General features: G+C 43.1%; 1 protein-coding gene across 1 annotated transcript in view; it reads right to left on the reverse strand.

Moving 5' to 3' along the window:
* Window positions 1–2,277: 2,277 nt before the first annotated feature.
* The window catches only part of Fam124a (family with sequence similarity 124 member A), a 56,077-nt gene continuing 34,569 nt past the window's right edge, over window positions 2,278–23,785 (reverse strand). The window contains exon 4 of the mRNA XM_047554141.1: window positions 2,278–4,260. Within this exon, the coding sequence (XP_047410097.1) occupies window positions 3,454–4,260 (807 nt within the window). The 3' untranslated portion in view covers window positions 2,278–3,453. The remainder of the gene's footprint in view (window positions 4,261–23,785) is intronic.

Raw genomic sequence — 23,785 nt, forward strand, 5'->3', positions numbered from 1 at the left:
CACATGCCAGATGGTGTAGTCCAATACTTCACTGGACATCCCCTGCTTTGGGTTCTGAGTTTTCAAAGAGCACCAGCACTAGATCCAATTTGTTCTGCCAAATGTCACCTGTCCCACTGTCACAAAGGCTCGTCCCTTGACCCCATGTGTCCCTCTGATGCTTTCTTTTGTGTGTGGTGCAAAGGGTCAAACCCAGGCCCTCCTGCATTCCAGGCAAGTGTTCTACCATTGAGCCACATCACTAGCCCCCTCTGATGCTCATTTTAACCAATCAAGGTGATCCAAGATCCAAGATGATTTTTGTAGGGCTCCTTGGGTTGGCTGGGGACATACTGAGAAACATTTGATTTTCAGAGAAGACACTGGGTGGGGCTTAGTGTGGGCTAAAGTGGGACCCTGAGCAGTACTTTGGAAAAGAGGCAACCAAAGGATAGGATGTGCACTCAACCAGGGCACTTACCAACCTGGATTTCCAGGAAATGCCAGGAGAGAAGTACAAGGCCAAGGAAAGATTGGGTTCCATTAAGCGACATAAAGCTAGGGCTGAAATGGAGATTTTCTGCATTACAGAGCCTAGTTTAGGAGAGGAATAACTTATTAGACGACCTCAATGTTTTTTAATTGAACACATTTATTGCACAGCTATGGTATTCCGGCCTGTATCACAAGGATACTACTCCAAGAGTAAGGATCCATTGGTGGGTGTCAGGAGCATTCCTGGATGAGGAAAATGCTGGTGGTACAGCCAGAAATGGAAGCCACAACCTCCCATTTCTTAAACACGTGCCAGTGACTCCTCCAGAACAGCCTAGGCATGCCCCCATGGGGTCTGTAGTGGGCTTCCCTTCCCTTCCCTTCTCTCCTTGTGTTATGGGGGCATTTTGTCTTAGGCATCACTCAGTTTGGGGTCACTCAGTTTGGTAGACTGGACCATGAGGAGGGTGGGTCACCAAGAAAGGGTGGGAAGACCCCCATAGAGCAGGGGGCTTGAGCTCTAAAGAGTGGGACATGCAAATATACTTAAATAGGGGTAGCCACTAAAGACGAAGACGGGAGTCATTACTTGACAGCTGGTTCACTCTTTTTTGCCTTACTGACTTTTGCTACTGATGAGCTTGCTCCCCTGTTCACCAAAGGTGATGTCTTTTTCTCTAAGTAGTCTTTAATCTGACATCTGATGTTAGCATGCTGCTTTTCGCCACCAGCTACTGACTTTGAGTCATATTTCCAGGAAGGAGATGAACTGAGCAGTTTTCTAGAAACTTGGTGTGCAGGAAGAAGCCCCTATTGTTCTACGTCCAGTGATTCTGTAGTCATTAGTTTGACCTGAGTAGCCCATTTTCTTGCTGTTACGTACACCAAAAGCAGCGGGTGAAGATTTATGTTTTTGAGGTTGACTGTGGCTAGAATCTTCAATCAACTGTAGGCAGGAGGCTAGCTAAAGGGCTCATCAACTACCATTGTCTATCCTTGTAAATAAATTTATTATTATTTTTTTGTTCTAGGGATTGAACCCAGAGGGGCTGAACACTAAGCACATCCCCAGGCCTTTTTGATATTTTATTTAGAGACAGTCTTGCAGAGTTGCGTAGGACCTTGCTAAGTCGCTGCAGCTGGCTTTGAACTTGCCATCCTCCTTCCTCAGCCTCCTGAGTCACTGGGATGTAAATAAAATTTTATTGCAACTCAGCCACTCAAAGTTCATTTACATTTTATTTTTTCATGTCACAATGGCAGCAGGTACAACAGAGACTGAAAAGTTTAAAATATGACTGACAAAGTTTAAAATATTTGTTATCTAGCCCTTTATCAGAAACGTTTGCTTACTCCTGGTCCAGAATTAGAAGAGACTATCTTTTTGTTATTTACACTGGAGCAGAGTGTTACCAGTCCGAGACCTGGGAAGTCCCGGATGTCTGAGGCAGGGATCTAAGGCTCTTGTTATGAGGATGGCTGACCCGAGGCTGCCACTCAAGTCTGACGGTTGGTGATGGCAGCCTGGAAGCTATGTTGGAAGGACTGTATCTGAATGGTATCTGGGTACTTCCAGGGAGATGAAAATTGTGCCATGAGTATTCAGGCAAGGAGTACCGGCTGGGAAGTGAACAATGCAGATCCATGTTCTTCCCCAAAGATAAACAGCATCCAGGGACAGCTTGGCATTGCCCAAGATGCCAGCACTTGGCATTGCTGAGGTTGGAACTGTAAACATACCCTTACTGGGGGTTTTAAATACCATTCACACTGTGACAGAAGCAGACAACAGACAGGAAAAGCCAAGGTCGGGCTGCAGCGCCAGCTTTAATTAAGGCTCTCATGCACTTACCAAAGGCTAGCGGTACACCAGGGTTTGTTCAGGGCAACATTTTGTGTAGTTTCCCGTTTGAGGGAGAGGGGCATTTTGTGCATCTGTGCAATCAAAATGCCAGCTAAAATGTTCCAAATTATTTAAAAATGAAAAACATAGACTGTGTGGCCATGAGTGCTTACTGGAGAAAGCAATATAAAATGTGGCTCCTGTTATTTATATAAAGACATCTATGCAGCCCTTAGATTGTGCTTTTCAAGTAGAAGAATATTAAGCCTATCTGCTCCTTATGCCTAATATCCTCTCATTCTTTAAAGTTAAGGAATAAGTCCTCCTCAATGATCCAAATCCAGAATGTTGTCTTCTGCAGCCCCTCATTCATTATTGTGAATGTGTTGTTGAAAAGGTGTATGCAAATCTAGGTTTTGGAACACAAATCACATTTTCAATGCACCAAGAATCCATTACTCATGCTAAATCTAACAAAATGTATTAGCTACTTTTGCATAAATCCAGATTTTCAGCTGTTGCATGGCTTCAAAGTGAGGCATTCTGCAGTCTGATAGATGTTGATAGCTGTCTTATCGAGTTGACTTGTCCATGATAAGCAGGGCTTGAAAATTCCTTGGACCACTGTTCCCTGGCAATGTAAGTATCTGGAGAATCCAACAAGGTGTGCATTCTCTCTCTGTGCAGTGATCTTTCATACATGTCCTTATTATCTTCCCCACATTCAACATTTTGGCTTTAATTGTTTTTCTTTCACAGCGTGAAAAATTGCCAAATCAACTCTGGCTGACTAGGTTTTCTTTTCCTTTCAAATAATTATATGAAGCATTTAAATTGTATAAGGGCACTAAACCACGTCTCAGACTGAGTATTCAAAAATATATTTTGTGACTGAAGTTGGTTGAGAATTCATTTGCATAAAAATGTCAGTATTCTTTCACTGAGTCCCTAGAAATATGCCACCTCCAGGCTATAAAGAGTGGCATGGCAAATGTGCTAATGATCCCCCTGAGATGGATAATGAAGTTCCAGACCGATTTGGGGTGAGGGCTGAAACACTGGTGTATACAGAGAGCAGAGGGGTGGGGGGACCTGAGTCTTGGTGTCTGCATTTGTATTTGGAAAACAAGAAAAGTTCAGATGTAGAACTCCTCCAAGTCATTATCCCCAGGACCAGCCAACCCTGGGGGTGGTGACACATCTTGGCCAGTCTGTGTGGCTTTGGGAGCATCACAAGGGGGCTTTGGGGATGGCTCTGTGAGTGAGGAGGCACTAGAAGCTGGGGGAGCAGAGATGGTTGTCACTGAGGATCTGGAAGATCCTTTGGTGAAGAAAGGGAGGGAAGCCCAGGAGGCCTCTGTGGCCATCCCGCTGACGGCAGGCAGTGGACCTTCTCTGGGACCCTTGCGTGTTGACCAGTGGCTGCTGCATCTTTCAGAGGGGAGGGATGTTTCCAGTGTGCTGCAGAACCTACTGGGTGCAGAATACGCAGAGACCACCGACAGGTCAGAGGAAGACAGTCGCAGGCCTGTGTCCACATCTGTCTCCTGGGCCCCCTCTAAGTCATCAATGGAGAGGAGGTGGCTATGCCTACAGTTCGATGGCCTGTGCCCTGGTGGATCTGTGTTTGAAAACCACTGTGGTTCGGCTGAGGAGGCTGGGGAGGGGCCTCCTGTGGGCAGACAAAACAAAGACTTGCTTCTCTGGAAAGACCAGGGGGCGCTGGGGGTGCTGCTGGTTTGTCTGGCAAATTCTTGCTGGTACCCACTAGGCAGGCCTGTCTGGCCAGGCCCCAGGAACCAGTTGTCATGCAGGGACGGTTGGCTGCCACTTGGTGTATGGCTCGGTACAGTGGCGCTTGGTGAAGGAATGGAATGAGCTTTCTTCTCGGAGGAGCAGCGTGCTCTGCTGGGTTTGGGAAACTTCTTGTGCACCCTCTGTGCCTGTGGAGGACAGAGGGCATATCTTGTTAGTAAAGACAGGGATGCGCTGTGAAACACAGCATGAAACACACTGTCTAATCCTTGAAAATTTCCAGCAACATCTCTGCAATACAGCATTACCAGAACTTTCGTTCTCCAAATTCAAAGACAAAGGCAGCAAAGTTCTGAGGAGCCTTAGGCAGACCAAATGCACCCACTAGTTGCAGCTAGTCCTCTTCAAAATAGGAAATAATACCTCTTGAAGTACTCACGGGAAGTGCCCAACAAACCAGCAAAAGGAATAAGGGGGGCTGGGGAGATAGCTCAGTCGGTAGAGTGCCTGCCTCGCAAGGACAAGGCCCTGGGTTCGATCCCCAGCACCGCAAAAAAAAAAAAAAAAAAAAAAAAAAAAAAAAAGGAATAAGGGCCAGGCTTTGTGTGTGAATGGAGCTAACAATTACCATGAAATGCAGAAAGAGTGTGTGCAGGGTTTATGCGTCTATCCCACCAAAGCATCACCACCATATGGAAGTGGTCTGGATGGGTTGTGCACAGACAATTTCTGATCACGTTGACATGAGACTGGATTTCAGGACACAATGCGAGGACACGCATTCCCACGGTTCAGGACACTCACTCCACCATGAGTGCGGGGCAATCAGGAGATCAGCATTTACTTCCTTGCTGTTAGGAACTACTGATTCCTCCCTATATTTTTCCTTCCAGGAATTAGGTACAGGTTAAGAGAATTGCTAACTACTGATGAATCCTGAGGATGTTCAGTTGGGCAAATAGTTTTGCCCTCTAACACCTCACCCCACCTCCTGTAGTACTCAGCCCTCCCCGCTGCCTGCACTGCGGCTCATAGAAACCTGCTTCTGCTGCATAGAACTGGGCTTCTCTCTTCCAGTGCACATTTCCACCTGTTCTGCTTCTCTGAAATCCTCCCTCTGGTCTGTGTCCAAGCCTACAGCCAACCTCATGATGCAAATTTCAATTAAATAATGGGTTCAAGGACAGAAGGTCTGGCTTTATTTAGTACAGAACCATCTGATTTATGAATCCCTGAAGTAACAAAAAGGGTCTGACTGGAGTTTACTAGAAGGGCTATTTCCTTCGAGTGACTATTTATCAGACTGAGATAACGGCCTTCACAGGAACTGGTTTTCTCATAGTCATAAAGGAAATTTAGCTCTGTTACAGGTAAAGGAGGGGAAAATACAACGAGAAACATTCTATTTTTGACCATATGAAATGTATACTTCATTGAAAGGATCAGAGACAAAAAGACATAGTTGAGACTACAGAATGCAATGATAGGAACCATAAGGGGGCACTGAGATCACACCTATCCAGTGGGACATGGCTCTCTTCAGGAGAGGTGGCCTTGCATGTGAGTCTTCGAGGGTGGGCAGCTGTGGTCCTAGAGGATGGCATGAGTGGAGAAGGTGTGTACTGGGCTTGGCAACTGAGGCTGGGGGTTGGCAGGCAAATGAGGGGCCTGTAGAGGCAGCAACAGTTTGGTTTGGTTGGAGTCCAGGTGCATGAAAAGCAGTGTGTGTACAGAAGGGCACTTAGGCCTAGAAGCACCTGAGCAGGGGCTGAGGGCATGAACCAGAGCAAGAGGGGACTCCAAAAAAGCAAGAGGAGTAAGTCATGGCTCTCGAACCATATGGATCCTGGATCACATGCAAATACCATAAACCTGCACTTCAAATCCTGAAGGCTTTATAGCAAGATGGTGGCACGGAGCAGGTGGAGGAGAATGGGTTGGATGGAGATAAGCGTGGAAACAGGGATACCACTTAGAAAGCGTGCAGACATCTTTCCTTCAGATTTGAGACAAATAAGCCACATTTGCAGTTATTTACATGAGATCCTTCTCAGTCATGGAATTAGATGTTCAGCATTTGCTATGAATTCGCTGCCTGGTACTCTTGATCCTCAGTCTCTGCACTGTTTGTATTTTTGTTTTTTTATCCTCATATCTTGCGGATACCAGCCCTTCCCTTCAGGCTCTGCTTAGCAGACTGAAATTCCCAAGTCGTTCTCCTAAGGGCAGCTTAAGAAGTGAAACACAAAGAGAATTAAGATTTTTGATAATGTGAATTATGGACCTTAAATAAGATGATGGAAAATGCTTTTAGGGCAGGTGCTGGGCAAGGTGTGTGTCTTCTCACTCCACGGGCCATGGTTACCATGGAGCTTCAATCTGGAGCAGCTCCAGACTTTCTGGGCCTGGGAGCCTTACTGAATAAGTGATGGGAAGGTTTGGGTAGAGATGAGACCTGTTTGGGTATGACTTTCTCACCAGCTTGTCACTTGGTGCTCCATTGTCCCTGAGACTCCCAACCCAGCCCTGTGAAGGTACTGTCCTGCTCTGCAAGGCTCTGGGCTCTGCAAGGGAGATCCTGCTCAGCACACACTTTGCCTAGTGCTTGGCCCATAACAGGAGCTTAAGTATAGAATGGAGAGTGGCTTCTTTGTAACAGGGTAAGGAGCAGCCCCAGAAGGCCCAGATGTGCCAAGAGGTATCACAGCTGGGTGGCTGTTAGAGATACAAACTGGTTTCCTCCATCATTTGAGTCTGGCTGAATAAGAGAAAATAAGGGGTGAAGCTGTTGAGAGAAGGAAGTTCTTGTGGATGGAGACGGCTTCTGGGGCGGGGAGGGGCAATGTTTATTAACTAGAATGGCTAATTTTTCCCAAAGATCCATTCTCCTGGGCTCCCAGTATCATTTTCTAATCCATAAGTATGTTCCACCTTGTGACTTCCATCTTTAGTCTTATTACAGAACCTGCTCTTGGTGAGGCTGTGAGCAGCCTGAGTCTGCATGAAGAAGGAAGCCTCTGTGGGTCCTGCTTCATGAAACTCGAAAGGTCAAGGTTTCCATGCAAGGGACTGCTAGGGAATCTTTACCTTTTGTTGTCTAATAAAACTCTTTCTCTCTTTGCTAAAACCTGACATTCCCTTAAACTCTTTCCTTTGACATGTTCAAGAGCCTGGAAGCTTTGAGTAGAGGTCTATTCTGATTCTAAGAGCTCCTCGGGTTCCCTCATGGTCACAATGGGACTTCCAGCTCTCGGGGGCTGCCCTCCTGAGCTCCTCCAAGGGATAACAGCATGGCCATGATATCAGCTCCCAAATCTTTCCACTGCCAAGCACAGTGGCTTTAGGCATGACTGACTGCAGACAAATACCCGGTGGCTTAGCGGTGATTTTTCTGATGATGATTGTTTAACAGAAACCCACCTGTATTCTTTTTTTCACTGCATGAGGAAGACAGGCATCCAGAGGAACCCTGTATTCTACTGCTTTGAAGAGAGATGGTACCTGGTCTTTTTCACTGGGGGATGCCCAGATGCACGGAGGTGCCTGCTGGGTGGGTGGAGTTTGGGGCTGGCACCATGTTGTGGGTAATACTGGGTGTTCTGGGGCAGCAACTGTGGGGAGGAGACTCAGAGCCTCCCTCCCCCACCTCCATCTGGGTCCAGGGCTGATGCACCTGCTGGATCTGCCTGGAGCTGACTTGGTGGTATTCCCTGGCTCTGTCCAGTGGCAGTAGGGTATTAACTTCTACAAGTGTGGTCTTATCTGACCTAAAGAAAACTGGCATGTGCAAAGGACAGAGATTCTTTATACGCCATCTCCTGGCATTGGCTTTGTTTCCTGTCTCTCTTGTCTGCTTAAGCAGAAACACTACAGGCTAAGAATGAATCATAGTAGATGTTTCCAGAGACTCTCCCCCAATGAACCCTTGCAATGAAACAAGAACCTGTATCTTGCTCACACTGATCGATATTTAGGAATATGGAGAGAACACTGAGTGTGTAAAGGAGAAATGTCCCAGTTGGAACATGGAATGGGAGACTTGTGCCCAATTCATGAAATGAACAAAGAAGCATTCAAGGATAGGAAGAGACCATTAACCTAGTGAAGCTAGGGGCTAACATTGGATCAGACCATGACCTTCTGGCTCAGTCACCAGATTCACAACCAAGAAACTACGACCCAACTGCCAGAGACATTGGGAGCTGACACCTACGTGCCAGACCAGATCCCTTAATGGAGAAATACCATCTTGCTTAATATTTCCCAATCCCGAGGAAAGCCCAGCCCCTGTGGGTATATTCCAACTAGTTATGGACCCTGAAAAAAACTTGAACTTCAAGCCCTGGCGGTGGTATCTTGCTCTTTAGATAGCCCACCTTGTGCCCTGCGAATGCTTACTGCTACCTTTTGCTGTCTAATAAAGCTTTTTTTTTTTTTTTTTTGCTAAAACCTGACATGTCCTTAAATTTATTTCTGTGACATGTTCAAGAACCTGAAGATCTGAGTAGAGATCTTCTCTGCCTCTGGAGAGACCTCTTTGGGCCCTCTCATGGTGACATTGTGGCTTCCAGCTCTTGGGACTGCCCTCCTGAGTTCCTCCAAGGGGTGACGACAATGGCCATGACATAGGCTCCCTATCGTTCTCTGCAAAGCAGTGCAGGCTAGCTGCCTCACTGGAAACCAGATGTTGTCTTTATTGCTATTTAAGGAACTTTCTCAAAGTAACGGGATAGCATTACATTAAAATTAATCTGTTTTGGGCAACCAGCCAGGAAGATCTGATTATGTTCTTCACATCACTAGAAAAGTGGGATTCAGGGTGGGTCCTTGAACTTTCCCTGTAACTTTGAGCATAGGTAGTCTGAGGTTGGGGATGTGAAGAGATCTGCAGGGGTCCACTGAGCCAAAGCATCTTTCTCAAGGATCCGGATGTCAAGAGGCTCATTCCTTGGCATGTGGGTAGAATCGTTTCTTCTAATATTCCCAGTAAATGTGATTCTGCCTCTTCTCAGTAACCCTTGCAGTGTCTCATTATTCAAGGTCAAGGAGTTCTCCTTTAGCCTCACTCCTCCTCTTTCTAAGGCCATTTCCTGATCTGTCCTTGGCAGAAACTTGACTGGTGACCCTGTCTGATGTCTAATGAACCAGTAATGGACCTTTAACCCAAAGGAATGATAACAATCAGAGGCTATCTCAAGGAAATTGGGCAATGGGTTCACATGAGAAATCAGATTTTTGCTTCAAAGAAAAGCCTCATATTTTGCCTCTCCTTTCACTTTGCTGAGGATACTGTCCAAGAAAGAAGTCTTTGTTGTCTGTTTTGAATGGTCAGCAGAAAGAGAGGAGGAGGATTGAGAGGTTTTCCTCTCAGGCGACTTTAAGTGAACAGAGCCTGTGCACATTTTGTAAAATCAGTGATGGTTTTAAATAGATGATATGAAGATTGGCCAAGGGATTCTTGGCAATCTTGGCCTGTCCTCTGCCCACCCTCCCTTCCCCTTTGCCTCAGATCCATCAGTTAGAGCAATGTGCCAATTCCATCTGTCATAGAATGGCAGGCAGTAGTATAATTTAGGGCATCAGAAAAGTATATTCCACAATTGGTAAAATGACAGTAGAGTGATAGTCACCCATCCCGACTGGCTTTCTGCCAAGAGTCCCAGAGCCTCCCTCATTCCACACTGCAGCTCTCTGAAGTGATCTTTCTAAAATCTAACTTCTTCCTCTTGGGCACACCGAAAAGTGGAATTTCTAGGCATAGAGTAAGCATATTTTAGCTTTGACAGATAGATGCCTTCAAATATTTCCAAGTCAGGTGTGGTGGTCCACACCCGTATGTGGGAAACCATTCTTACCTTGCAGAATCAGACTAAGCTGAGCCTCATGACCCAGAGGACTGACTTCCCGGAACTGGCAGACTGTCGGGGGGATGTGGCACTGTGGGAGTGGTTCCCTGTCTGCTTCTGCCATAGTCCCCCTAAGAAAGTGGCTCCCCTAACTCCACCCTATCCTGTCCATCACAGAAGAAACTCCTCCCAGTCTTGGCCCCCTTTACTTGCGTGTTATAAATAAAAGAGAGTTGGGAGACTCCATGTTGTTAGAGGCCAGAGCTGGTATGGCCAGAACCGTCACGCCCCCTCTCATTTAAAAAGAGTATTGGGGGGCTGGGGATGTGGCTCAGTTGGTAGAGTGCCTGCCTCGCAAGCACAAGGCCCTGGGTTCAATCCCCAGCGCCGCAAAAAAAAAAAAAAAAAAGAGTATTGGCTCTCGTGTGTTTATTGATTAGATAAGTTTATGGGTAATTGAGTGATTTATAGCCAACAACATCCTCTGGCAGTTAACCCTTTTCTCATCCACATGGGATGTGGCTGAGAGACCCCCACGCCTATAATCCCAGTAACTTGGGAGGCTGAGACAGGAGGATTGGACATTTGAGGCCAGACTCTGCAACTTGATGAGATCTTGCCTCAAATAAAAAAATAAAAAGGGTTGGGGATATAGGTCAGTGGTAGAGCACCACTGGGTTCAACCCCTAGCACCACCAAAACAAACAAACTGATGGGATCAACGTATAATTCTGCCCAGAATTGGTAAACATTTCAGTTGTTCTATACTCTCACCAAGATTTGGTATTGTTGTTCTTTCTAATTTTAACCATTCTGGTGGTATTTTTTTTTTTTATCATGGTCTGAGCATTTCCCTCATGACTGATGGCAAGGAACATCTTTCTGTTTCTTGGCCATCTGGATACCCTCTTTAGTGAAGTATTTGCTCTTTATACATATTCTGAATTCAGTACCTCTTAACTGTGTGCATTGCAAATATAATTATCCAGTCTGTAGCTTACCTTTTTATTCTCTTATTGGTTTCTTTGGGTGGATGTAATAATGTAATTTGCCTTTTTTTCCTTCCAAGGCTGGCACTTGTGCTGTTTTAAGAATTCCTTGCTACTCCATCTAGTAGCCTAACTGAATAGGGGTGAAGGACTAAGTGAAAAAGTGCCTGGATCCCTGAGGACTCTGGACTACCACATGGAGGAGAGAGAATTATGCATCAATTTTTTAAAGCATTATTTTTTAAGTCTCTGTCATCCTCATTTGAACTTGAACTTACAAATCACCTACAATAAATAAACAAGACATTTTTCAGAAATGTACATTTGCATATTTAGAGGAACTAGGTAAATTGGGAAAACTTCATTTAGTGCTATGAGGTTTTTAGAAGCTGGGTTAATTGACCTCTGGCACCTGCAATTACATGGGAATTAAAACAAATATTCATATTTACACATAACAGGTATTGAATAAATTCCTGCCAAATGAATTACAAATATATTATATACAAATATATGGTGCTTGTTATCAAGGAAATTTTAAGGTGATTTATATATGTATAAACATCTACATCTATATCATATATCATAAGTAGCAACAGATATTTGGTTTTGTAGGAAAAACATCTTGAGCACTCTGGTATTATGAACGACAGCAATATCAAATGATAAAGAGCGATTTTTCTAGTTAAGAAATACCTGAGGGGTGCCTTAGGGACCCACTTTGTGAAATATCAGGAGTGGCTCTTAGGAGACACTAAGTAGAAAGGGACTAGAAGAGCTAGAAGCCAACCAGGCTATCGATGCACAATATAATACAGAGCTGGCTGTCGAAGAGGAACAACAGTGAAATCAAGGTCATGTCTGAGCACTGGCATCTGCAGCCAACAGATCTAATGACAGAATCTGTCAAACAGAAAGAGAAGACTTGAGAAAGAGCACCATGCCCAGATACAAGTCTTTCTCTTTGTGCGAGTTCTGCGTTTTCCTCTGGATTTTGTCAGTAAGATTTGTGATTTACCCTGCCCACTGCCCACCAGGACTAGACAGAACTGATTTTTATATGGACAAAAGATCACCAGAATTTCATTAAATATCACTGATTTTAAGAAATTTCAAAAGAAATATTTGACACAATTCAATGACTGGATCCTAGACCTAGCTACCTGAAATGATAAGTAATAACTCAGGTGAAAATCTGGTTCTTTATTTGAACAATAATCAAGAGAAAGGGTATTTTGGGTGTGAATACTCCAGATAACGTCTCCTTCATTTTTGTTTGCTATTTCGGTGAGGGTATAATTTTGACTTGTAGAATTGAACTTTAACTAATTACTATATTCCAGGCCAAAGAATTATTTTTTTTTAAGTTAAAAAAAATTACACAAATGTACATCTGGGAGCCTGGCTGGAATCGTAGAGATTCAGTTTAACCCAGCGTTTCTCTAGCCCAGCATAACTGATATCTTAGGCTGGACAGTTCTTTGCTGTGGATGGCTGTCCTGCCTCTACCCACTAGTGACCAGTAGCGCCCCACCTCCAGGCTGCAACAACCAAAAAATGTCTCCAGATGTGTTTCCAGGTGGGAGACAGGTGCAGACTCCCCAGAGTGGGAATTGCTGCTAACCTTTTGTATTATGGAATTGTAATGCCCTTGCATAAACTCAGGGGTCAAAGTTTATGGGAATGCCTCCTATTATTTTTAAAACCTAATTTTTATTTTTATAAACTGATCCATAAACAGAGTTTTAAAAACAAAGTAGTTCTATGAAACTTCTACTGGGGGAGGAAAATGGTTCTACCCTTACCCCTGAGTCTTATTTCTTCGAGCAGCTCAGTTAAGAGAACTCTGGGCAATGAAGGAAGTGTTCAGTGTCTGCACAGATGGTAGCCACTAGCCTGCCAGTTCTTCCTGAGGGGACTCCCTCAATCTTCTGCCAGGGCAGGTGCTCTCAAAGCCAGCCATGGAGAAGGTTGGGCTGGTGAAGCACAGAGATCCCGGAAGTAGAACTGCTTCTGCTCTTCTAGGGAGCAGGGGAGATGTGCATTTGCTGAATCACCCTCCCGTCCTCACATGCCCCCAGCACCTCACATGGAGCTGGAAGGAGGTCTGGTCCTACTAAACTGGGTTGCCCTGCCTGCCTTTGAGAAGGAAGAAACTGGTCTGGTGGGAAGAGCTTCTCTGAACCTCAAGTGTGGGACACATATTATTTTTTACTTTTTGGCCTGGACTCCAACCATTAATTCAGTGACAACCGAGTTGTCAAAAAGGGTGATCAAAATTCAAAGATAGTACTATTGAAAGGCTGAGCCAGCTGAGCATATCAGAGGAGGAACCACACTCAAATTGAGCTCCCACCAAGGTCTACTAAAACATCTTCAATATGTTTCACTGGACTTAGCAAGTTTATATCACTGCTTTCATGATATCTGTTCATCTCCGTCCCCTTCCCACCACCCTCAGGGTGACCACCCCCATCGTTTTCTGAATCAGTGAATACACATATATTTGTCAGAAAAGACACTGACAGAGAGACCTCAGGACTGAGGTTGTCATGAAAATGTACCAAGAGGAAAAGAATTGAGAGCAGAATATATTTTGTAACATGAGCCAGTGCTTTGAATCCTGGTTGTCCCTAAGAATCATCTGGAAAGCAATGAAAAAATACCCCACTCCAGAGCAAAGGAAACCAAAACTGTGGGTGGGTCCCAGGCAGGTAAGTTTAATGTCCAGACAAAACAGGGACTTCTGCTTTGGGCCAACTTTCTGATTTTTTCCTTAGGCCAAGCCTCTCTCCTTCTCCCTTATTCAAGAGCCTATCTCTATCTTTACGGCCACTGAAATTAGGATGTTTTGAATGAGTACATATTTTCATGACTATGCATGCTTCAGAACTTGATTGCTTTCTGTGTCTTGCAATCTTCCAGCTCTACAAATCTGTGCTTCTGGAAGACTGTGAAGACTGAGACTCAGAAAACCATGCCTTGCTCGCTGATAAGCGGATGATGATACATAATGAGGGGTGGGAGGGAGACAAGAATGGAGGAAGGAGTGACTATATAGAGGGAAAAGAGGGGTGGGAGGGGTGGGAGGGGTTGGGGGGTAGGAAAAAACAACAGAATAAATCAAACAGCATTGCCCTATGTAAATGTATGATTACACAAATGGTATGCCTCTACTTCATGTACAACCAGAGAAACAAGTTGCAACCCATTTGTTTACAATTAAAAAAAAAAAAGTTAAAAAAAAGAAAGAAAACCATGCCTTGTGTGATTTGGGAGAGGCAAAGTCAGCATAAAGAAATATTTGCCTTGGGGCTGGGGTTGTGGTTCAGTGGTAGAGCACTTGCCAAGCATGTGTGAGGTACTGGGTTCAATTCTCAGCACCACACAAAAAAATAAACTAATTAAATAAATGTCCATTGATAACAAGAAAAATATTTTAAAAAAATAAATATTTGCCTTGTCTATGTTAATTCATTTACTTTCTTCCTTTTTTCATACAATTATTTTGGCTAAAGTATACTGAACTTGTCTTCCCAATTAACCTCTGTATGGAAAATGATACAGATAATGGAAATTCCAGAGAATGAGTTTCCACAGCCGTGTTTCCCTGTCAATAAATTTTTTTACTTTGTTCTTATCTGCAAGTCTGTTTCCATAACAAAACTTGCTCTTTAGCCTTGAATCCTCATCAGTTCTGCCCATTTCTATGGCTTATAGAAGCTTGCTTTTGCAGTATTATCTGTTAACAGTATTATCTGTTAAAACAGAATGAGTGAATATATTTGTAATGTGTATACCAGAAACACAAGGCTGCCTACATCAGAAGAGATCAACTGATGGCCCACAGAACAAAGGCCCAGGCTGAACAAAAGATCAAAACAGGGATGTCATTGCCATTGTAGATTCTAAACAGCAAAGACAGATTTAATCTCTTCCATAAAACTTCCCCAACTGGGGGAAGTGTTGAGTGTTGAGATTGGTCTCCTAAGGACAATACCTCTACTCAGCAAACAGAATTCAGGCCAGCACCTCAAAGTGTCCCAGGTTAATAAGAAGCAAGCACACTGTTATTCACAAAGCAATAGTCCTTACTATGTCCTGATCTCTCGTGGCTAAGAATTCTGTGAGGGCTTTCTGGGATGGTAAAAAGCAAGTAAAAAATTAAGTAAAAATAGTTTCAAAATCCCATTTTTGAAGGGATTACTGTTGAAGACACAGAGGCAGGAACCGAAGGACCCAAAGACAAGGGAGAATTTGACACGTGTTCAATGATGTCCATTAATGAAGCATCTTTACCAAGGACAGGTGGGATGTGAGTGTCTCTGTAATGTGAATGTAACATAAACAATGAGTTATCTCAGGTTTACATTTTCAGTTATGGCAACAACCTGACATATGGTCAGCCGGCCAGTTGCCTGAAGTACCAACCACTTTAACCTAGGGGGGACATGAGGGCTGGAGAACAAATCTGAGTCTGGGGTCCCTAATTCAGGTTAGGCCCACCCTGGAGTTGCAGAAGACCTTCACGAGGCCAGATCCCCATTTCCACAGAATATGAGTATAACAGGATCTCTCTGGGAACACTGGATTAGAATGGGCCCCCAGAGCTCATCCTTAACTCTCCCTGTTCCATAGTCAGGTCCTTGGAACTTCTACAGTCTTGGGGACCAGCCCCAATTGTACATGGACTAGTTCTGGCTAGATTAAATTAATCTTCCATTACTCAGGATGAGGGTCTACATAGTCAGTTAAAATTCTGGAATGTCAATGTAGGGTTTCTGATCTGCCTTTGTGTACAGAAAAAAATCCAAAAGTTACTTTTAAAAAAATTAATATTCAGGACTGGGAATGCATTTCAATGGTAGATTGTTTGCCTAGCATGCATGAGGTCCTGGATTTGATGCCCAGAACCATAAATAATAATTATAATAATAATAATAATAATAATATTCACTTAGTTATCAACTTCAAGTCTATTTTACTGATTTGAGCAACTCATAAATCTCATTATTCTTTTCAATCTAGCAGATATGAACAATTAATTTTTTTTTTTTAATAGTGCTGGGGATCAAACTCATGGCCTAAGCACTGAACCACAATCCCAGTCCTAATAATTATTTTTAAAGGAGCTTCTGTAGCTTAATTAATTTCCTTCAACATCTTAAATTGCATTTATATATTTAGTGTATCGATTTTTTTCTCTTTCTCTGCATTGCTGGGGATTGAACACAGGACCTCGTGTTCTACCTCTGAGCTGCACACCAAGCTCCTTGACTTTCTTTCTAAGAAGGTCTCATTAATAAACACAACTTGTGAAATACTTAAATGACTCTTATAAATCTAATCAATTAAACATATAAGCAAGTGGTCATTAAATTCTCTTAATATTTCAGTGTTACAAATTGGCTAAAATCCCTCTTCTATCTCTTATAGCCCTCAACTTAAAAGTACAAATCTAAATCAATTCTAAACTACATTTGAAAATTGGAATAACAACCTTATTTTAGAGGTCAACTTCTCTAAAACAACAAATTCTTAATATTAAACCTGGACAAATCAATTTTTAACCTAACACATAAACGTTTATATTGTAAGTTTTGTTTACTACAGTACTAATAGTCTTAGTTATACATTTTTTTGGTGGGGGGGGATTAGAAAAGTGTTCACTGAGGAGACAATTATGTCATTCCAAACAGTTTGGGGTTGCTTTTCTAGCTGACTAAGGTTCATCTGGACAGTGATTTTGGCTGGGAGGTGTCCAGAGAAGGAGAGATAAGGTAATCCTCTGCTAAGGTTGCCATAACAAGGATTCCAGAATTTAAAGGGATTGTTCCCTTGGCCCATCTCTCTGGACTTTAATCATTATCTAATTTCTCTCTATTGATAGACTTCTGCAAGCCTCTCTCAGATTGTGGCTCATTTTACTGCTCCATTGGTTCTCAGTGTTTTTCTCCTAAGATATTTAACATTTAAAGGAGGATTCAGTTGGATTCTACATTTCTCTGAAGACTTTTCTACCTCTGCAGTCCTCTGATAACCAGGTGTTCTTGGGTTACTGGAAGAGAAAGATGGAGTTGAACCTGGAAGGCCCAACTATTTGAAATGTTCCACTCAAACATGGTACTAAAGGAGGGCCCTCCAGTTCAGCTGGGCAACTGGAAGGAGGAGCAGGATTAGTGAAGAGATGATACAACTACTCATAACTCAGCTAATCCCTTTAGACTGAAGGGGATCTTAGTAATTTCCTTTACTGGTTTCCATGGCCCTACAATATGATGTCCTCTTGTGACCACTAATAGGTCCATAAGTCTCCAAAGAGTCTGCTTCCTCCTGAGGACCTAGTTTCACATGTTTATGCTACACCATTCTGCTCCTGCCAGCTAAGTGACCAAGTCAAGGGTGGACACCTGATCTAAGGGAAAGCAGTTAAAACTGGGCTAAGTCAACTGGACTCTCCCTTCTGAACAGACACACAGTGGAAGGTGGTCACACCAGTAGCACAGTAGCAGCCTGAAGCTGTGTCTAACAGAGAAATGATTAGTTCTGACTTAACCACATTTCCTCTGGTGAAAAGGAGACTAAAGACCTTATTATAACACTAAGAGAAAGTGGTAAAACTGTTTATTTAAAGATGATTGAGCCCTGAAAACTTCCTCCTTACCCTGTTTATTATTCCTTCAACTGTTTTCATTATTCTTTCTTACAGATAAAGGATGGAGATCAGCACTGAATTCTGTCCACTCCAGATCAAGTATACTACTCTGGTGGTTATCAAAGACAGAAACTCAACACATACCTTTAACAAGGGAGATTTAGTGTCCATTAAATTAAATTACAGCAACACTGAGGAGACGCCCATGCTGCTGAATTGCAACCAGGCCACAGGATAGGTGGAGCTGAAGGTTCAGATGCATGCATTGCCTTCTTTCCCTTCTCTGGCTTTCTCCCTGCAGGCCAGTGCCACTCCTCTCTCTCAATACGGGATGGTTTCCCCTTCCTGATGGAAACCACAGCTGCAGACCACTCCCAAGCTTTACATGTTGGAACTTTAGCCATCAGGAGGGAGAACAACTTTTTCTTTCCCAGTATCAGTTCTCAATACCAACCTGACACTGGGTGCACAGATAGTCTGGGTACATCAACTACAGCCAGGGAGGCAGGATTGGCCATTCCAATATGGCATGTTGGCTGTAGCTCCAGGAATGGGGGAAGGGTACTCTTACTGGAGGACTGCTGGGAAGGGGATAACTTGGTTGGCCACAATATGAAGCTGACCAGCACTGAACAGTAAGAGAAAGGCAACTTCGCCTTTACACTCAGACTATGGTTTAGATGGTTCAACACTAGCTGTTTCTTATCAACAGCTAAATTATATTCATCATTTATACTGTATGGGTGTCTTTGAAATCAGAAGAGAAGAACACTTAAAAAAATCTTACTTCTATGAAAGCTATGTGACAAGAAACCAGTGAAAGCTAATTGCTTGGTAATCAATAGGAAATGAACAGGCCAACAGCCTAATGTAGGCGTGAACTCAGCTCTTGTAGCTCAAGGTATTTCCTTGGCTTCTCAATCTCAGAAAGTAATTCTTCTTTTTAGTGGTTCAAGGGATAAAAAGCTATTTGCAATTCCTACAACAAACATTCCAGATAAGCAATACAGTAGGATTAGATAAAAAGGACCTACATTTTGGAATTTCAAAATAATATGTCATACATCCATATATTATATGCAAAAGGAGTGAATATGAATATTAATATGGACTTTCCTCCAAAGGAGGTTAATCTACATGTTGGCAGAAGTTTCTGGCTTGTGTTATCAGGGAATCTCAACCTGTATGAGGACAATTCTTCCTTGATTAAAGTAACTAAAAATTTTTAGGTGTGGATGGCTTAATCAAGTGTTTTGATCAACACTTGATGGGCTTCACCCTGCACATTTTAGAAAGTTGATTGAACCTATTTTCTCCCACAGCACCTCCCAATGTACTACATGGTTTTTGTTATGTCTCTTTTGTATTATCTGCTTCTTCCTGTTAGAATATGATTTCACCAAGGCAGGGACTTCTGTGTGTGCTGTATCCTGAGCTTACAGTGCCTGGTGCAGAGCAGGCACTCTATAAATTGGCTGAGTGAAGAACTGGTTAAATTTAGGCATGATATAAATTCCTCATGACCTAAATATTACAGGTCTGTGTGATGCCAGCAACTGCCATAAGGATTAATTACAGTAGCAGATGCCATGGCAGGACTTTTCTTGTTCCTAAGTCAGTACGTGGGCAGTGTGCATGGTGGCAGCCAGAGCCCTATGTGACAAGGCACACAGCCACATGAGAGGCAGGTCCCTCCCCGGCACCCCCCTGACCAAAAGTAGGTGGCATGCCTTTTAGAGTGACATGCTCAATCTTTTTGCACTTGCCACTTCTGCTCCTACTTATAGACATTTTTACAGTGGCTATAAATTCGCAGCATTGTTATTAGCAAGCCACTGGTCTACGTGGCTCATAAGGGGCCTCATCACCTTCTAAGATTTAGATGTCGAGTTCTGCCATAAACTAACACCTGCTCATACATTCTTACAGCATCACTGAATTGGCTTTGGGGATGGACAGTGTGGTCCTTAAAAGTACAGCTTTAGGTATTTATCTTAGGAGTGGAGAAAAATTGTTTTATATTTACCCAGCATATGATAGCTTTTATAAATTCTAAATAAAAATTTGGCAATGTCTAGTCAGTGGGCTCCATAGGTGAAAGGTCCCCAAAACTATACCCTAAAAATATTTGAAAATATGCACTCTTTGTTCCAGTATTTATTATAAAACTTTTCAAATATCCACAAAGGTTGAAAGAACAAAGCAAGAAACATCCCTATATCTATCATCTATATAAAATTATTTTTGTTCACTGGTATTGGGGATTGAACCCATGGGTGGTTTACCACTGAACTATATTCGCAGTCCTTTTTATTTTTTTATTTTGAGACAGAGCCTTGTTAAGTTGCTGAGGCTGGCCTCAATTGCCATCCTCCTGCTTCAGTTTCCCAATTCCCTGGAATTACAGGCATGTGACACCATGCCCAGCTATGTTCTCTTATTTCAACCTACACAGGTACATATATATTATCATTTATCTATATGTAGACAGAGGAGAATATGTATACATAATAGAAACCTATGCTTTTTTTTTTTTTTTTTTGCTGAACCACTTGAAAGTAATTTGTGGCACCTTTCCAAGAATGTTATAAATCCCATGTATGTGACTGAGATGGGCACACGTTCACAGGTGCCCATCAAGCATCTCAAATTCTCATCTCAGATGGGAAGGTGCTTTTCTGTGGTCTGGAGTGAGGCCCCTGATGTTGGGAGCCCTAGGCGGGTCACTGAATTCAGCAATGGTGGAGTTGTCTCTGTGCATTTGAATTCTTACTGGGTCATGATTAGCTCTGCGGCCTGGGGCAGGTGGTTAGAAGCTCTGATAAAGGTGGTGATGATGATGATGACAACAGCAGTAAATTCTTGACAGTCCTTCTGTGGGCCAGTATTCATTACTCTCAATTCTTTCCCCATATTTTACTCATTTCAGTTGCATAACATCAAGGCCTTAGCTACACTGGAACTACTACTGGCTTGCACTGGGGCCCATGTGGAAGGAGGACAGTGAGCGAGGGGGAGTGAAGGAGATGAATGAAGCCACAGAGGTCAGCAGCTACCAGCTAGCTGATGGAAACTTAGGCCTGGGGGAAGATCCGTGGCAGGGGCCCCGGGAAGCCCTTGGAAAGTCTTGATCATGATGTGGCTTTTGTGTGATGCATATAGCCTGTCTAGACCTGGAGTGCGCAGGGTGAAGCACAGTCCGATACGCCTCACTCAGTGTTCACTCTAGTCTTTCCACCCACTGTCACCTCTGTGCGAAAACCATGTGCTTTGCCTAATAGCAAATCTTTCTCTATTTCCCTGAAAAACAAGCCTCACCTTTGTGCAGTGTTGGTGGGAGAGTAAAATGGTGCAGTTACTAAGGGAAAGAGTACGGCAGATCCGCTCCTCCAAAAATTAAGAACGATTACCATACTATCTTGCGATTCCACTTCTGGGTGTACACCCCAAAGAAGTAGAAGCAGGGACTCAAAGAGATATTGGTGCACTATGTTCACAGTGGCATTATTTACAATAGCCAATAGGTGGGAGCAACCCAAGTGTCCACTGATGGATGAATAAACAAAATGTGACAGATGCATACAATGGAATACTACTGAGCCTTACAAAGGAAGGGAATTCTGACACGGATAAACTTTGAGGACATGATGCTAAATATCCTCAAAGGTGAAATAAGGCAGTCACCAAAATACGAAGACTATATGATTTCACTTATTTGAGGCATTCAGAGAGTTGTTATGGTTTGGATCAGGGGTGTCTCCCTGAAATTTTGAAAGCATGATCCCTAATACAACAAAGTTCAGAGGTGGATTAATCCTTTGAGAGTTGAATGGACTACTGGGTGGTAACTGTAGGCAGGTGGGGTATGGCTAGAGGATGTAGGTCACTGGGGACGGTGGCCTTGGGAACTGTGTCTGTCCCTGTTTCCCTCCCTTCCTCTCTCTCTGCTTCCTGTTCCTGGCTGCCATGAATGGACAGCTTCCTCCACCACACCCTGCCTCCCCCTCAAGCCCAGAACAACAGAGTTGGCCAAGCACAGACTGAACCTCTGAAGCTGTGAGTTCCAACTATACTTTTTCCCACTCTAGGTTGTTCTTATCAGGTATTTTTGTCACAGCAATGAAAAACTGCCTGACACAGTAGTCAAAATCATGAAGATAGAAAAATAGAATGGGGGTTGCTGGGGAATGGGGAGATGGAGAGTGGTTAATGGGGACAGACTCTGGATTTTCTGAGATGAAGACATTCTGGAGGTGGAGATGGTGATGGATGCACAACAATGTGATGTACTGACTGCGCAGCACTGTAGGCTTAAAATTAGCCACAGTGATAAATTCTATTTACCACTGTGATTGTATGTATGTGTGTATTTTACCATGATTAAAAATCAAAAGAATAAATCTCTAGAGCCCACCCCAGCCTTGCATCACATTCTCAATGCCATCTGTCTCTCTGTCCTCACAGAACTGGTGTCCCCGGTATTCCAGAGTGGATTGTCCAGTCAATTGCCTTGGTGCCTAAAGAAGAGTAAATCAGCTGACAGGGATGAGATCTTAGAAACTCTCTTCTAGATCTTGGAGACAGTCCTGTGACTCTATCTAGCAGCTCGTTTCCATTGGTGATTAAGTCCTGGTGTCAAGACATCTTCCCTTTTAAATCAGACTTGAAACATTTCTGTTGAAGCTAATTTCTCCTTTTGCCTTAGGAGGAGACTGAGAGCAGCAATGACTGTCTTCTACAGAGTATTCCATGGGACTTAGGGTCATTACTAATGACCCTGCTTATCTGAACAGTCTGCTTTCAAGATTTTCCAGCCTAAATTTGAAGTCTTTCCCTCACTGTGGACTTGAGCTTTGGGTCCTCAGCTGTGCTTTTGTCTAGCTTGAATAGACCCAGAATGGCTTCTTTTTTAAAAAAATTGTTTTATCTGTTCTAATTAGTTATACATGAGAGTAGAATGTATTTTGATATACTATATACATATATATGTATATATATATGGAGTATAATATCTCATTCTTCTGATTGTACATGATTTAGAGTTACATTGGTCATATAATCATATATGTACATAGGATAGTAATGCCCAATTCATTCTACTATCTTTTCTATTCCCATTCCACTCCTTTCCCTTCATCCTTTGTTTAATCCAAAGTACTTCTATTCTCCCTTTCCTCACACATACACACCTTATAGTGAATTAGCATCCACATACCAGAGAGAACATTCAGCCTTTGGTTTTTTGAGAGTGGCTTATTTCACTTAGCACAATAGTCTCCAGTTCCCTGGAATTGCTTCTTAAGGAGAACTCTGGCCCTGTTTATGAACTCTCGTGGCAGTGAGTGGACTTTCATTTGAGTTGTGTCCTTGTCAGGCTTTTCAGAGATCCCAAGGGGGTGACAGTACACAACTCAGCTTGAATAAGTTACAGTACATCTGACTGTCCTTTACCTGCAGGGGACAGGTGTTCTCCAGGCACTTGGTTGAGAACAGAAAGGCAAACTAATTGTTACTTGCTAGCTTGGAAACAAACTTTGGGGAATTATCTGAGTATGCATTCCTTCCTCTGGGACTTGGCAAAGTCACCCGGAGCTACAGACAAGTACTACCTTGTTTAGCCCAGGCTCTCTCTGTGCAGTGGCTTTTATGAATTGCACTTGCCCTGGTCTGCCCTGGGGCAACACATAGAGTTTCATGAGCCACTGCTGTGGTGATTTTAGAGGAGCAGTTGAGGAAAGGCTGTTGGCACCACTATGGACATGAAAAAATACGGGGACTTGGCTTCCAGGACCCAGAACCAGAGATGCTTGTACATCTAAATGGGTTGATTTTTTTTTTTCCCTTATGGACTCTGCATCACATCATCGATGATTTCCCATTTTGCTTCATTACTAGAAAACTCCAAGTCAAATTTGGAGCCTATTTTATGAAAAAACACTCTCAAACAGAATTTTCTGTCATGTTGGAAATTTTCTGTATCTGTACTATTCAATATGGTAGCCATTAGCCACATGTGGCTGCTGAACAGTTGAAATGTGTCTAACGTGACTAAGGAATGGCATTTTAAATTTAACTTAAAATTTAAATTCCAGTGGCCACATGTAGTTTGTGGCTACCATTGAAGGGCCTGACTCTAGAAAATATATAGGAAATGACATGCATTTTGGATATCACACTGGGTTTTTCTTATTGACATTTGGCCTTTACTTCAAGTTCTTCTGTA

This window comes from Sciurus carolinensis, chromosome 5 (genome assembly GCF_902686445.1).
Source record: "Sciurus carolinensis chromosome 5, mSciCar1.2, whole genome shotgun sequence".
In the NCBI taxonomy this organism is placed as follows: domain Eukaryota; kingdom Metazoa; phylum Chordata; class Mammalia; order Rodentia; family Sciuridae; genus Sciurus; species Sciurus carolinensis.